The sequence below is a fragment of the Homalodisca vitripennis genome, chromosome 1, assembly GCF_021130785.1.
Source record: "Homalodisca vitripennis isolate AUS2020 chromosome 1, UT_GWSS_2.1, whole genome shotgun sequence".
In the NCBI taxonomy this organism is placed as follows: domain Eukaryota; kingdom Metazoa; phylum Arthropoda; class Insecta; order Hemiptera; family Cicadellidae; genus Homalodisca; species Homalodisca vitripennis.
This window is the reverse complement of record NC_060207.1, coordinates 36,005,890-36,019,615: the sequence shown is the minus strand read 5'-3', so window position 1 is coordinate 36,019,615 and position 13,726 is coordinate 36,005,890. Positions and strand designations below refer to the sequence as shown.

Here is a 13,726-nt window from a genome sequence, read left to right as displayed (position 1 = left end):
GTAGGATGGAAACAATAATAAGCACAGACAGGGTAACAATGAGAACCAGTCATGGTGAAACACACTGGCAAAATTATGAGTACTGAAAACATAGAGCCATTCAACAAGGGATATTGGTAACAATTATATGATTAATATGAACCAACAAAAACCACCTTTTATTTGCGGTTATAAAAAGGCACTATCATTAGCTACTAAATCATTCACTCAACAAAGATTTCGGTCAATGGTTTTTGAGAAAATTTGTTTTGACCTCACTATTTCTGTCACATGTTTTGTTTACTGATGAGGCAGGATTTTTGAGAAAATGTGTGGGTAGAGATTATTGGAGATAAATTGTTAGGAACTGTAGTTTTGCCAAACAGACTAAACGGGGCATCATATTTGGAATTTGTACAAAACTTGTTCCGTGAACTATTAGGAGACATGCCTCTACATGAAAGAAATACAGTATGGTTTATGCAGGATGGTGCTCCTGCACATTTTAGTTTAGATGTTAGGCTACGCTTAGAATGTATTTTTAGAAACAGATGCATAGCCCATGGTTGTCTTGTAGCGTGGCCTGCCAAGTCCCTTAACAAAAAAACCCCCTTGATATTTTGTTTGGGTTTACCTTAAATCTTTGGTATACCAACGTCTGTACAAAGTATTTTAATGTTAAGGGAAAGAATATCGATTGGATGTACTGTAATATGATTAGGCAGAAACTGGAAGTATATGAACAAATGAGTTCTATGAGAAATTGACTTGAATGATGCATAGACATGAATTATGGACACATTGAGCACATGCTGTAGGATTGCTAGTACTTTTTTGTTAATCTAACTAAACCTTATACTTACGCATCTTTTATTTAAAAAAGAGCACTACGCCATCCATGTCACAATATAAGCTACACCTACTGTATCTATTTTTAGTAAATAAATTTATTTTTTTCAAATTTTAAATTTCAAATCAAATCAAATTATTTATTGCCATTGATCACATTTGCATACATGAAATAGGCATTGTCATAAATTAAAATACTAAAATATAAAAGCACAGTAATAAAATACATCGTCATAATTTAAAATTATAAAATATGAAATATGAAAGTACAATTATGCAATAATCATATAAGAGCTCTGCATAAGACAAGTCAATGTAGAATCAACAGAACATTAAATCTACTTCACAGTTGAGAAATTCAGCTAATGTATAAAATGGATTACTCAACAGCCAATTCATTAGCTTACTTTTAAACACAGTAAGAGATACTGCTTGCACAGACTCATCTAATTTGTTAAAAAAGTTTACACAATTTATCTTATGAGATGAACCAATTTTAGTTAATCTATGCTGAGGAATATTGAGCTTAAACCTATTTCTTGTATTATGTACATGTATGTCTTGCCTGGTGAGGAATAAGTGTAGGTTAGATTTTGTGTATACTAATACCTGAAAAATATAAAGATTGATAACGGTTAATATCCCCAAATGAACAAAAAGTGGTCGGCACCTGCTCTACAAATAGTTCTTATAACTCTCTTTTGAATCAACAAAAGATCTCTCACAGATGTTGCATGACCCCAAAGAATCAGACCATAAGAAATATGGGACTGAAACAAACCAAAATATGCTGTTCTTAAATATTCTATAGTAACAATGTCTCTCAATTTCCAAATCAGGTAACTAACCCTAGAGATCCTACAGCACAGGTTTTTAATGTGATGAGACCAATTTAATTTTGAATCAATGTACATGCCAAGTAACTTTACTGATTGAACCTCCTGAGTTTGAGCTGATAAGCTTAATATAATATTTTGGGTTTTATCTTGATTACAAAGCAATCTATTTGAGGAGAACCAATTCAAGGCTTCATCTTCCCCTGATTTCATGGTCATTTGAAGATTGATGAGATTCTTATTACAGGAGAAGAGAGAAGTGTCATCTGCATAAATAACAGCACCCACAGATACATTTTTTGGCAAATCATTAATCAAAATATTGAAGAAAAATGGGCCAAGTACTGAGCCTTGTGGCACTCCAATAGTAACTGTCTCCACAGGTGAATTTTTACCTTGAATTGAAACATATTGCTTTCTATTAGTCATGTAAGAATTTATAAGCATACATGAATGTTTTGACAACATAAAAATGAAGTTTATTCAGAATAATACTAAAAGGGACACAATCAAATGCTTTACTTAAATCCAACAATGAAAGAGCCACAGACTCTTTGTTATCTATTGCATTAAGGGAATAATTTACAATGTTCATAACAGCAGTTGTCGTTGACCTTCCCTTTCGAAAGCCAAATTGTGACTCAGTAAAAAGATTAAATGTTTTGAAATAAAATGAAAGTTGCTTGTGCATTAAAGACTCCAATATTTTAGAAAATATAGGAACAATAGATACAGGACGATAATTCTGAGGTAATTGTTTGTCGCCCTTTTTATAAATGGGGATAACTTTCGATATTTTTAGTAAATCCGAAAAATATCCAAACTCCAAACACTTATTAAAAACGAATGTTAGTGGTTCTTTAATGAAAGGAATAGTTTTTTTTGACCAAGTAATTTGACATCCAATAAAAATCCATACTTTTAGAGTTTGAGAGTTTTGCTGTAATCTTTTCTACTTCATTTGGCTCAACTGTTTGCCAAAAAAATGTTTCAGAAGGAACTGATCTATCGCCCAACAGATCATAATATGAGGTGTTAGTGGGTGGAATACCATTTGAAAGTTGATGGACTGAATTTAAAAAGAAATCATTGATTCGTTTTGGATCAAGTGTTACTGCTTGAGAGTTGCCGCTAGAATTTTCCTGTTTAATGATTTCCCAGGCGGCCTTACATTTATTTGGGGCTGCCTCAATGTAACTCTCACAGGCCTGCCTTTTTGCTCTCTTTAACTCAGACCTATAATTGCGTTTACAACCTAAATAGGTATTATAAGCCAATAGAGCATGTTCTGACCTACTATCTCTTAAATTCTTATATACATTGTACAAGCTCAACATGTAATCTTTTTCCTTAGCTAAGTCCTGATTATACCATTGTACTTTCTTTTTTTAACTCTACATTTATTAGATTTGCTAACTAGAGGGGAACAGTAATGCCAAAGATTGACAAAATGCTTAAAGAAATTGTCAAATAAAACATCAACTGTTATCATACCAGAATTAAATCTGTTGATCATTTCCCACTTTTCATACTTTAACAAATTTATGAATAAGTTTATTTGATTTTCTGTTTGCTTTCTGATTAAAATTTTATTGCAACCACTATTATAATTTTTACTAGGTTCACCCCTATGATGATCTCGGTATACCTGCATTACATGAGAAATATGGTCAGCAAAATGTCCCTCTAAAGAGCTAATATAATATAAATTATCAGTAAAATTAACCAAAATGTTATCTATACAAGAATTAATATGGGTGGGAGTTTTAACTGTGCAATTCAAATTTAGTGACTTAAGTAAGTTTGAAAAATATATTGAGTTTCGACTCTGTAATGCAGTCATTTCTATATTAAAATCACCACAAATGGCAACCATGGCATTTTTAATCAATATTTCTTTCATAGCCTGTTCAAAGTTATGAAAAAATGAATCAATATTCCCTTGTGGAGATCTATACAAACTAACAATATACATATTTTGTTCAATTAATTTTAAGCAACATATTTCAATATCCATTTCTATGCTAAAACGTTCTAAATTTATTACTTTATAATTTATATCCTGTTTAACAAAAATTCCTGCTCCACCATTTTTTCTAATTTTTCTACAATAAAAACTAGCAGGCAAATAACCATGAGGAACATACAGGTTTACTTCGTCTGTAGTCAACCAGTGTTCAGACACACAAATAATATCAATTTTTTCTTCACTACAAAATTGCTCTAATTCTAATAACTTATTTCTAATACTTTGAATATTAAGTTGCAGTATTTTTAAATGGTTTACAGGCTTACTTATTGCACTAAAAAAGGTCCCTTTGATACAATTTGAGATTGGTTCTGCTCAATGATCTGTATATTGTAGGTTGAAGACCGGTTTATGACATCACTCATGTCCGCCTCCGCTATACTGATTCCGTCTTCCAGCTTTTTTAAGTTCAGATCAGTTGAATCTTCTTGAACATTTTTCCCAGTTGATTGACTCTTTGGAGAACTGGAGACGATGTTGGAATAGGCAACCTGTGACCTGATTACATCACGATGTTGATTTGAAATTTTATGTTTAATATTTTGAAATATTTCTTTGATCATTAGGCTTATCTTTTCCTTCCCCTTGTTATTGAAGTGCAGTCCATGAGATGTGTATAGATGTCTAGGCAACAGATGAAGTGGTAATATAAAGACATGGTCTTCAGATTCGGCTAAGTGCTCAATTTCACTGTTAAGATAACTTAATTTTTCATCAAGTTCTGGCTTGTCATGTCGTAGGGGCAATGTAGCTAGGATCAAATTAGTGTGAAGAGTGGTTTGAATTTGTTGTTGAATATCATGTAAGATCAGGTTTTCACTCCTCTTCTCAAGATCGTTCGTTCCACCAATCAATACAGCTGCATCACACTTAGTAAGGCCCTTGATTTGTTCATTCATGTCATGAACAACACCACTCAGCATCGCACCAGGTCTAACAGTAGCTGTCACACAGCTTGTAGTTCTTCGCTGTACTTTATAAGACAAGTCACGTCCGTGACTGTCTGAAATTATAATTATGTTTTGCATGTCTGATAATGGTTTATTAGTTGTGGATTTGTGACACTCACCTTTAAAGCTTGTAGATGTCAAAGATTTTTTACTTTTAGGAACTAAAGTATTTTTTAAAGTCTTTTTTGAAAAATGAAGTGGTGGGAATTCACTATGTTGTAAAGAGAAATGCTGCTTTTCTTTACCTACATTACTTTCTGCGAGAACTTGAAAGCTGTTACTTAGTGGTATATAAAATGGTTTTGAATGAACTGGTTTTTTTAAAGATTTATTTTTATTATTTTCAAGTCTTTGCTCATTACTAAATCCAAAACGCAAGACATCTAATTCTAGTTTTAATTTAACAATTTCTTCCTCGCGTTCTAATACCATTTGATTAAGTTTTGAAATTCTAAAGTTAAGAGATTTGTTTTCATTGTTAGTATCATTTAAGTCCTGTCCGAGTGTTTCCATAATTTTGTTTAAATTTTCAATTTCACTTTTCAATTCTTCACAAGTTAAGCCCTCCACTTCACTCATATTGAAAGACTCACTCCCATTACATTGGTTACATTTCCAATTAGATTTTGCATTTGAAATAAATTTAAATTCTTCCAAGTCCATATTAATACACGTAATGTGAAACCATTTCAAACACACTCCGGTGCACAATACAGCTCTACTGCTCTTGTTTACATTTTTATCACAAACTCCACAGGGATACTTTATTTTCTTTACTTTAACCATAATTAAAGTTAATTAAAATTAAAAAATAACTGATAACAATAGTAGAAACCAGTTAACAATAAATTTAACAATTTAAAATAAATTAATTCGAGATGTCCTTTTTGTGTCAGGTCACCACAACAAACAGTTGTAATGATTTATATTCAACAATAAACAAGTGTCAGAATATAAGAATCTATTTTTAATCAAGAACTTAAATGCTATTCACAATATTGAGAGTCTAAAATCCATAAAAGGACTGATATTCAAAGTAGTGTAAATTCTATTTTGTTAAATGACAACAAACAAATCTTTAAATATCTGGACAAGAATGACTGCAACAATTAGCTACAATGGTTTATCTGTCAAGAGTTCAAAGGTCAGGCTTGATAGAATAGGTCCACTGGTTCATGTCTTATCTTTGGTCCAATCTTATCTACATGATAAAACAAATCAGCATTTATCAAAATAATTTAAAGAAAAATGTTAATAGTTCAAAAACTATGGATTGCATCTAAAATCAGTTTTCATCAAAATATAGTCTATTACTCACTGAACTTGCTGATATGAAAAAACTATCAAAAACTCAAATATTTACCACTAAAATTTTATGAAATCTAAGAGCTCACAATAACACCACATCCCATTCCATATGTTCTTATCTAATCCTAAGCATCTAATTTCCTTTTAATACTAAGCAAATCTTTATTTGATAAAAATGTCAGTTTCTCAGTTAACCCTCCGTGAGTCGCATCACGGAAGTAACCTCCGGGTAGCTACGATTTTCAGTATAAATGACATTTGTGAGGTTGTGTGGTGTCGGCGCTCCGCCGTACCTCACGAGCCTCCTTCCTGGAACTAAAGACAACAACCCCAACCCTGCCGGACTTTCTCTTATTAGTTCAGTTCAGTTTTCGTAGTGGACTGGAGGTAACCTCCGTGTGCGACTTCTCGTGTATTGTCCTCACCCGGAGGCAACTTCCGTATGCGACTTCTCGCGCACTGGTGCTAAATAGGACTAAACTTCAAAGCGTGCTGTTTGCTTTTACTGTTTTGTATATAATTTAGTCTATGTGTATATATTGTTAGTTTTTTTTGTATAGTCATTTTTTATATAATTTTTTTATCGTTGTGGAAATGGAATCAGACGAAGAAAGAAGAATTGCTCGCCTTTTGGCAAGTGTGGAACGAGAAGAATTACAAGTTCAACGACCCACAGGAGTGTTCCCTAGAGTATTGGTTTTTGACGATGACGCGGCAGTCAACGATGGAATTATTGATGATCCTGATGAATCTGGAGATGAGGTAAATGATAATATTCCAAATGACTTAGAAAATAACTTAGGTGATGATAGTGAAATAGAACTAGACGATGATGACTTTTCTGATTTAGAAGCTTTACCAATTGCTGAAAGATTAAACGGTGAAATTGTACGCAGACAAAACAATAAGTTAGCTTTCATGAGTAAAAATCGTAAGATGTTATGGGATGTAGAACCCAAGCCACAAAATCGCAACAGACAAAGGAATATTATTCTGATGAGAATGGGACACGTCAGTAATGCTGCAAAAAATGCTAATACTCCTCTGGAAGTGTGGAGTTTGTTTTTTAGTAATGAAATGATTGAAGAAATTACTGAGTGCACGAACATTTGGATTGATAAAAATAAAAGTAATTACAACAGAGAAAGAGACTGTACCAATACAACACCTCAAGAAATAAAATGTGTTATTGGTTTGTTGTATTTAGCTGGCTTATACAAAGCCTCTCATTTAAATTTGGATGACCTATGGGCAGCAGATGGTAGCGGAATTGAATTCTTTAGACTAGCCATGAGTCTTAGGCGTTTCAAATTACTGCTTAGAGCATTGAGGTTCGATGATATTCGTACCAGGCCACGAAGGAAAGTCAATGATAAACTGGCTCCAGTAAGAAGAGTTTTCGAACAGTTTGTGCAAAAATGTCAAGAAAATTATGTCGTCAGCGAGTTTGTCACTGTTGACGAAATGCTACTAAAATTCAGGGGCAAATGTTCTTTCAGGCAATATATAAAAAACAAGCCTGCAAAGTACGGAGTTAAGGTTTTTTCATCTGTTTGTGCCAAATCATTTTACACCAACAATTTAGAAATCTACCCTGGAAAACAACCAGACGGTCCATACCAGGTCAATAACTCTGGAAAGTCTGTCGTTGAACGTATTGTAGCACCAATATCAGGCAGTAAACGTAATGTTACGGTCGACAACTGGTTTTGCTCCATACCTCTTTGTGTCGACCTTTTGAGGAATCACCAACTAACACTTGTTGGTACGTTAACAAGGAGACGTAGGAAGCTCTAAATTTGGTTTCAAAAAAGACATGACTTTAGTGTCTTACAAAGCAAAACAAAATAAAAAGGTTGTTTTGTTATCATCCATGCATGACGACGCAGCTGTAGACAGAGATGAAGCTTCAGCTACCTATGGCAAGCCAGAGGTAATACTCTTCTATAACTGTAGCAAAGGAGGAGTTGATACAGTGGATAAATACGTTTCACATTACGATGTAGCAAGAATCTCAAACAGATGGTCTATGGTGATCTTTTATTCAATGCTGAATGTAGGTGGATTGAACTCATTCATTATTCACAAAGAAAATGTGAACTCTCCTGTGGCTAAGCGAAGACTTTTTTTACGAACTTTAGCCAAAGAACTATGCAGAGAACACATGGCAACAAGAATAACTGTAATAAGTACTCCAACTGCAACCAAGAAAAGGCTTCGACAGATGTTGGACTTGAATGAAGAAGAGGCACGACCCGCACCCGCTGATGAGGACACTTCAGGTAGATGCTACTCATGCAACTGGAGGAAAAACCGTTTGTCCAAAACAAGATGTAACAGCTGCAAAAACTTCATCTGTCGTGAGCACTCTGCACCAGTGATGTGTGTCAACTGCGCAGTAAGTGAGGAAGAAGTTCACACAGACTCAGAATAAGCTCTGATTTAGTAGTCAGAAAAAGTGTATCAATCTTCTTTGTTTTTATTATATAATTTTTTGTACTTTTCTTTTTTATTGTATTCTTTTCATGATTAGTATGTTATCAGAAACTTCGTTAACAAACGACATTTTTTGTATATACAGTATCAGGGTTACATTTGTTAATTTATTTGATTTAAAATGTATTGTAATTTCAACACTCACATACATATTTTTTTTACTATAATTTTGGTACTAAAATAAGTTTTACCTTTTTTATATGATTCTACATACTGTTTTGAAATTACTGTAAATAAAAGTATTAAGTTTCGTGAAAATAACATTTAATTTAGTCACCTGGAAGTAACCTCCGTGTGCGACCTCTCGCGTTTTGAAATTCATGCGACTCACGGAGGGTTAATAGTTGTCAGATCTTAAAAACAGTATACTGTAATTTGTAGGACAGAATTCATCAGTATTTTTGTCTCTTACACATATTTACTAAATTTATGATTTTTGAGACATTTACTTTTAAATTTTAAAACGACCGCTGTTTTGAAAATGTATGTTGTAAAAAAATGAAACTTTTAAGGAATATGTAAACTATCAAGACCAATTATTCATACAAAATTTTACTATTTTATCTTAAATAACTTCTGAGATATTAAGTTTTTGATACAGACAGAAAGAAAACAAAGAGAGATAGACCATCTGTTCACATGACATTTTTTATTTGTTTCGAATTTTAGGACAGCCCTTCTGAAGCTTGGCTGTCTACATACGGGACACCCTGTATAACCGAAGAACTATTTATTTGATTGATAAATTCAATGTTCTCCTGTGCAAATACAACAAAACAATGTATACTTACTTTAAAAAAAATTAATGTACCGTAAGTTTAATAGGGGATTTAACTCATACATGCCAATATTGGACAGCAGGTTGCCTCTAGAAAGTAGCTGGCATTTGTCAAATCTTCTAACTGTTAGGTGTAAACAGATGAACTTGTGTGAACTATTGGTCCTAACTGGATATTATGATACATTAAACGTCCAGTTTGCCTCTAGAAAGTAGCTGGCATTTGTCAAATCTTCTAATTGTTAGGTGTAAACAGATGAACTTGTGTGAACTATTGGTCCTAACTGGATATTATGATACATTAAACGTCCAGTTTGCCTCTAGAAAGTAGCTGGCATTTGTCAAATCTTGTAATTGTTAGGTGTAAACATATGAACTTGTGTGAACTATTGGTCCTAACTGGATATCATGATACATTAAACGTCCAGTTAGGCTAAGCAAACAGCATAGTTATTTGTAACAAACCAGTAGGGTGGCTGCGTGCTGTTCTCGCCCAGGTAACACGTGCCATTGTGTTGACACAGAGTGAGGTTAAGGCAGGGGTCTAGCTCACAGTAATGGCCTGAGAAGCCTGGCTGACACTCACAAGAGTAGTTACCAACCAGATCCACACAGGTGCTGCCCTCTGCACACGGGTCAGCTGAGCAGTCATTGACATTCACCTCGCACAAGTCACCTACTCACAAAGGAAAACATAAACATAATCAATACATTTTTTAATTTATATGATATACAATCTATGGTAGAACATGCCTCTTAAGTTATAAATAGACATGGGCAGAAACAACAAACGTATGATTTCAATCCCAATACCAAAATTATTGTGGTCTTGATTCTGTTTTCAACACTCCTGTGTTACCTGTAACTAAGAACCTGTGTTACCTATAACTAAGAATATAAAAGGCCAAATGATTTTGTTATGTTATCACTAAAGTAACTCAGGCTAGGAGTAGTGGCCAGCTATTCAAATCACCTTACCTAAGATACAAAAATTTTAAAATATGAGCAAACATATATTCTTATAGAGGACATATTTATACAACGGCACAAAATAAAAGGTAAAAAAAGTGTCTGTTAATCACTCTGATTTTTCTTAGGTGACATGACTGCAATATAGTGCCCAATATCCCTCCTCATGGATTTCGACAGGAGGCAGTCACTACTCCCAACCTATCCCATCCTGAATATCCTGTCACTCTGGAATCAAGTGCTAAAGTCTTTTTAGTAGTAAGTGCAATGATTTTTAGTAGTAAGGCTTCTCAGCTTCTTGTTCTACAAGAACAAAATAAATGGTTTTTTCTTTCTGTTAAAGCAAATCTGAGCAGTAGTAGTGGCCAGATAAAAAATGTCTCCACCAAGTAGTAGACATCTGTGCAGAAACGCATTGTGATGGATGATTATAGACATGGGAAATAGGAACTGCAAGCAATATATTTTTTGTAAAACTATGATAATTTGTTGATACGGTTATCAATCTATGATTTTGTATACACAAAGTATGATAAAAACGTTTTAACTATTGGTAATTTGCATACTACCGATCAGATGTCCTTTGCGAATAGATGCAGCTGACTGGTATCAGAATCAAATGAACTAAGCTGTGGTACCAAGAATCAGAATCAACCCGTCTCTAGTTTAAGTAAATCAAAACTAGTAAGTTAATGTAATTAATTATTATGTCAGAATAAATAAAATGGTTTGGTTCACTAGCTAGAACATACATTTTAAAAAGTAAGTTAGTTCAAACTTGCCTTGAAACGCCGGAGGACAGTGGCACACAATTGAGGCAATCAAATCTGTACACTCACCACCATTTTGGCAAGGGTTAGAAGCACACTCATCAATGTCAATCTGAAAACCAAAAACACTATGAATCATAATTTTAAATCTGTCAGACAAGTTATATTATCACTAGACCTATATTACTGTAAATGTGTAAACACCTTTAAACAAGTTCATAATATGTTTTATCACAGATGCCTAATGTCAGATGGCCATGATGGTGGATAAAAATATATAAAAACAAGACAATAAAGAATTATTAAAGAGCTATAGCTGTATCTATGTATAGACATGTCTTCATCCCGATAGAACACCTCAAAAGATGCATAAGCAAAATTCTATAGCAGATTATTTGGACTTGTTCTGATACAACCAATACATATTTTTATTGCAGAATAGCACAATTGAAAATATACCTAGAATATTTGTATCAATTGGGGGAGGGAGTTAAAACTCCCAAAATCCTCCCTGGATATGCCTATGACCTCCAACCAGTGTTAATTAAAGCTGCACACAGTGATGCACATAGACAGCATCGTAATATTTATTTGGTGCACTATCAGTTGTATGACAGCTTTGACATGCAAAGGAATTCAATAACTTTCTTATAATAGACAGTATAGTACCTCACAGTTGACACCAGAGAAGCCAGCAGGACAAGAACAAACATGCCCTTTCTCAGTATTGGAGCAGGTGCCACCATGCAGACAAGGCATTGACTGACACTCATCCTTTCTGTATTCACAACGTGGGCCTAAACACAGTTATAAGTTAACTATACAATTGGAGATAGCCTTCTGTATACATTGTATTATTGAAAGGTTTTAAGTTCTTATTTACATTGTCCCCAAGTTTATTAACCAATTGAAGAGTGCGGGCATGCAGGCACATCCACTGTTGCCTGACAAAGGAGCACGCCAGTTGGTTGACCCCAAAAGAGTGAGGAAATAGTCATCAAATTTTGGTTATTTTTTTTAGTTTTGCTTTAATTATCACATATGTTTATATGATTTTTTTGCCACAAAGTTCAATTAATGTCCTTTATTCATATCAATAAAATAACACTCGTTATGAATAGTAAACGAAAACACAAAGTTAAATTAAAATAACAATCTTTGAAATATATAGCTGTGTCAATTGAGATCAAAAACATACAAAACTGACTAAAAATGGCTATCAAGGTCAAAAAACATAAGTTTTTCGTGGTATGATATAATTCAAAGGATGGGTGTACCCATAACAGGAAATACCTGTGAAAATGGGATGTCATAAAGTTCATTGAGAAATCTCTAGAAAGCATTACTGTTCAGTAACAAATGCTTACACTGCTCATGTGCTAAAAATAGTTGCACAACTGTTATGGATAGAATGAGCCAATTGACTAGAATTGAATTTAACAAGAGAGCTGACTATAATGTGCTGGCAAAACTGCACCCATCAGTGAACAGACGTACTGGCACTTCCACACTCTTTTGGAATCACTTCCCAATACTCATCAAACACGTTAAACAAATTCTGTTGATTTCAAGCTATTAAAATATATGCAGTGATAAAGGAATAGATTGACATACACAACGAAACAGTGAGGTTTTTGAGCTGAAATACAAGAGATGGTTGCTTTTACACACAAAGTTTTATTTTCCTCATAAAATGTTTAGTAACATTTTGAAATAAAAAGACATTAATGTAGTTAAAATTGATAAAAAATTTAAGGAATTATGGGATATTTCAGATAACACTTGGTAAACTATTTAACTCACTAAAATGATAATGCCCGATTGAACAGAAATATTGTTTTATGATAGATTTTATAAAGCGTGACTGATTTTATTCAATCTAAGTGTTAACTCCGATTTCAACTAATACTCCATGACATTCACAAAATTAGTTGATAACTAGGTGATTAGTTTCACTTCCAAGGTAATTAGTTCCTTTACTGCTTTGTACTGCTGAAGTCAGAATATACCATTCCATACCCAATAATTTGTGCTTAAACAACTCTAAAGGGATATAAGACAAAAAACTCTCACAACGTCTAAATGTATAAAGTAAATGATTTTAGAACAATATTAACAATACATTTTTTTAAATAATGGCAAGCTAACTTTGTAAAGTATTATGACTAGTACCTAAAAATCCATTGAGACATTTGCAGGTAATATGGCCCTCTCTATGCAGACAAGTGCCTCCATTGAGACAAGTGGACAGCTGGCAGGGTGGGGGATCGAGGTGGCAATCCTCCGGGTGTATGGTGCGACGACGGTACGTGGTCATGTTGTTGGCACACCTGAGACATGACAAGGTTCCTATGTTTGGTTGGTACCACCCTACAGGACAGGACATGCAAGGCTTCACTCCAAGTCGACCCCTGCCATGACGGCCTCTACTGCTGCCATATGTTCCCGCTGGGCAGATATCTGGACAATGAACAAACCTCAATGTGTGGTTTGAAACAATAATTCACAAGTGCAAGAAAGTATCAGATGGAATACAGAGTTAAAATTGTATTTGTTACCAATAAGTAACATAAATAGATCAGTTTATATATTTATAATAAAACAGTTTTAAAAGTTAAAAAAAATTACTAAACATATTTATATAGATTCACATGAAAATAAATGTGTTAAACATTATATGTAATGCATAAAGACAGCAGATCAATCATTAGCAGTTAAGGCAGTGAATTAACTGTTAGATTGGTCTTGGTCAGTGTTGTTTT

The 13,726-nt window shown here is 33.8% G+C and overlaps 1 protein-coding gene across 4 annotated transcripts in view; it reads right to left on the bottom strand.

Moving 5' to 3' along the window:
• The window catches only part of LOC124359740 (sushi, von Willebrand factor type A, EGF and pentraxin domain-containing protein 1-like), a 78,536-nt gene that overhangs the window by 18,322 nt on the left and 46,488 nt on the right, over window positions 1-13,726 (bottom strand). For all 4 annotated transcript variants that reach the window (XM_046812768.1, XM_046812759.1, XM_046812742.1 and 1 more), the window contains exons 19-22: window positions 13,137-13,424; window positions 11,634-11,761; window positions 10,977-11,076; window positions 9,691-9,901 (exon numbers count right to left, since the gene is read on the bottom strand). In XM_046812768.1, the coding sequence (XP_046668724.1) occupies window positions 9,691-9,901; window positions 10,977-11,076; window positions 11,634-11,761; window positions 13,137-13,424 (727 nt within the window). The remainder of the gene's footprint in view (window positions 1-9,690; window positions 9,902-10,976; window positions 11,077-11,633; window positions 11,762-13,136; window positions 13,425-13,726) is intronic.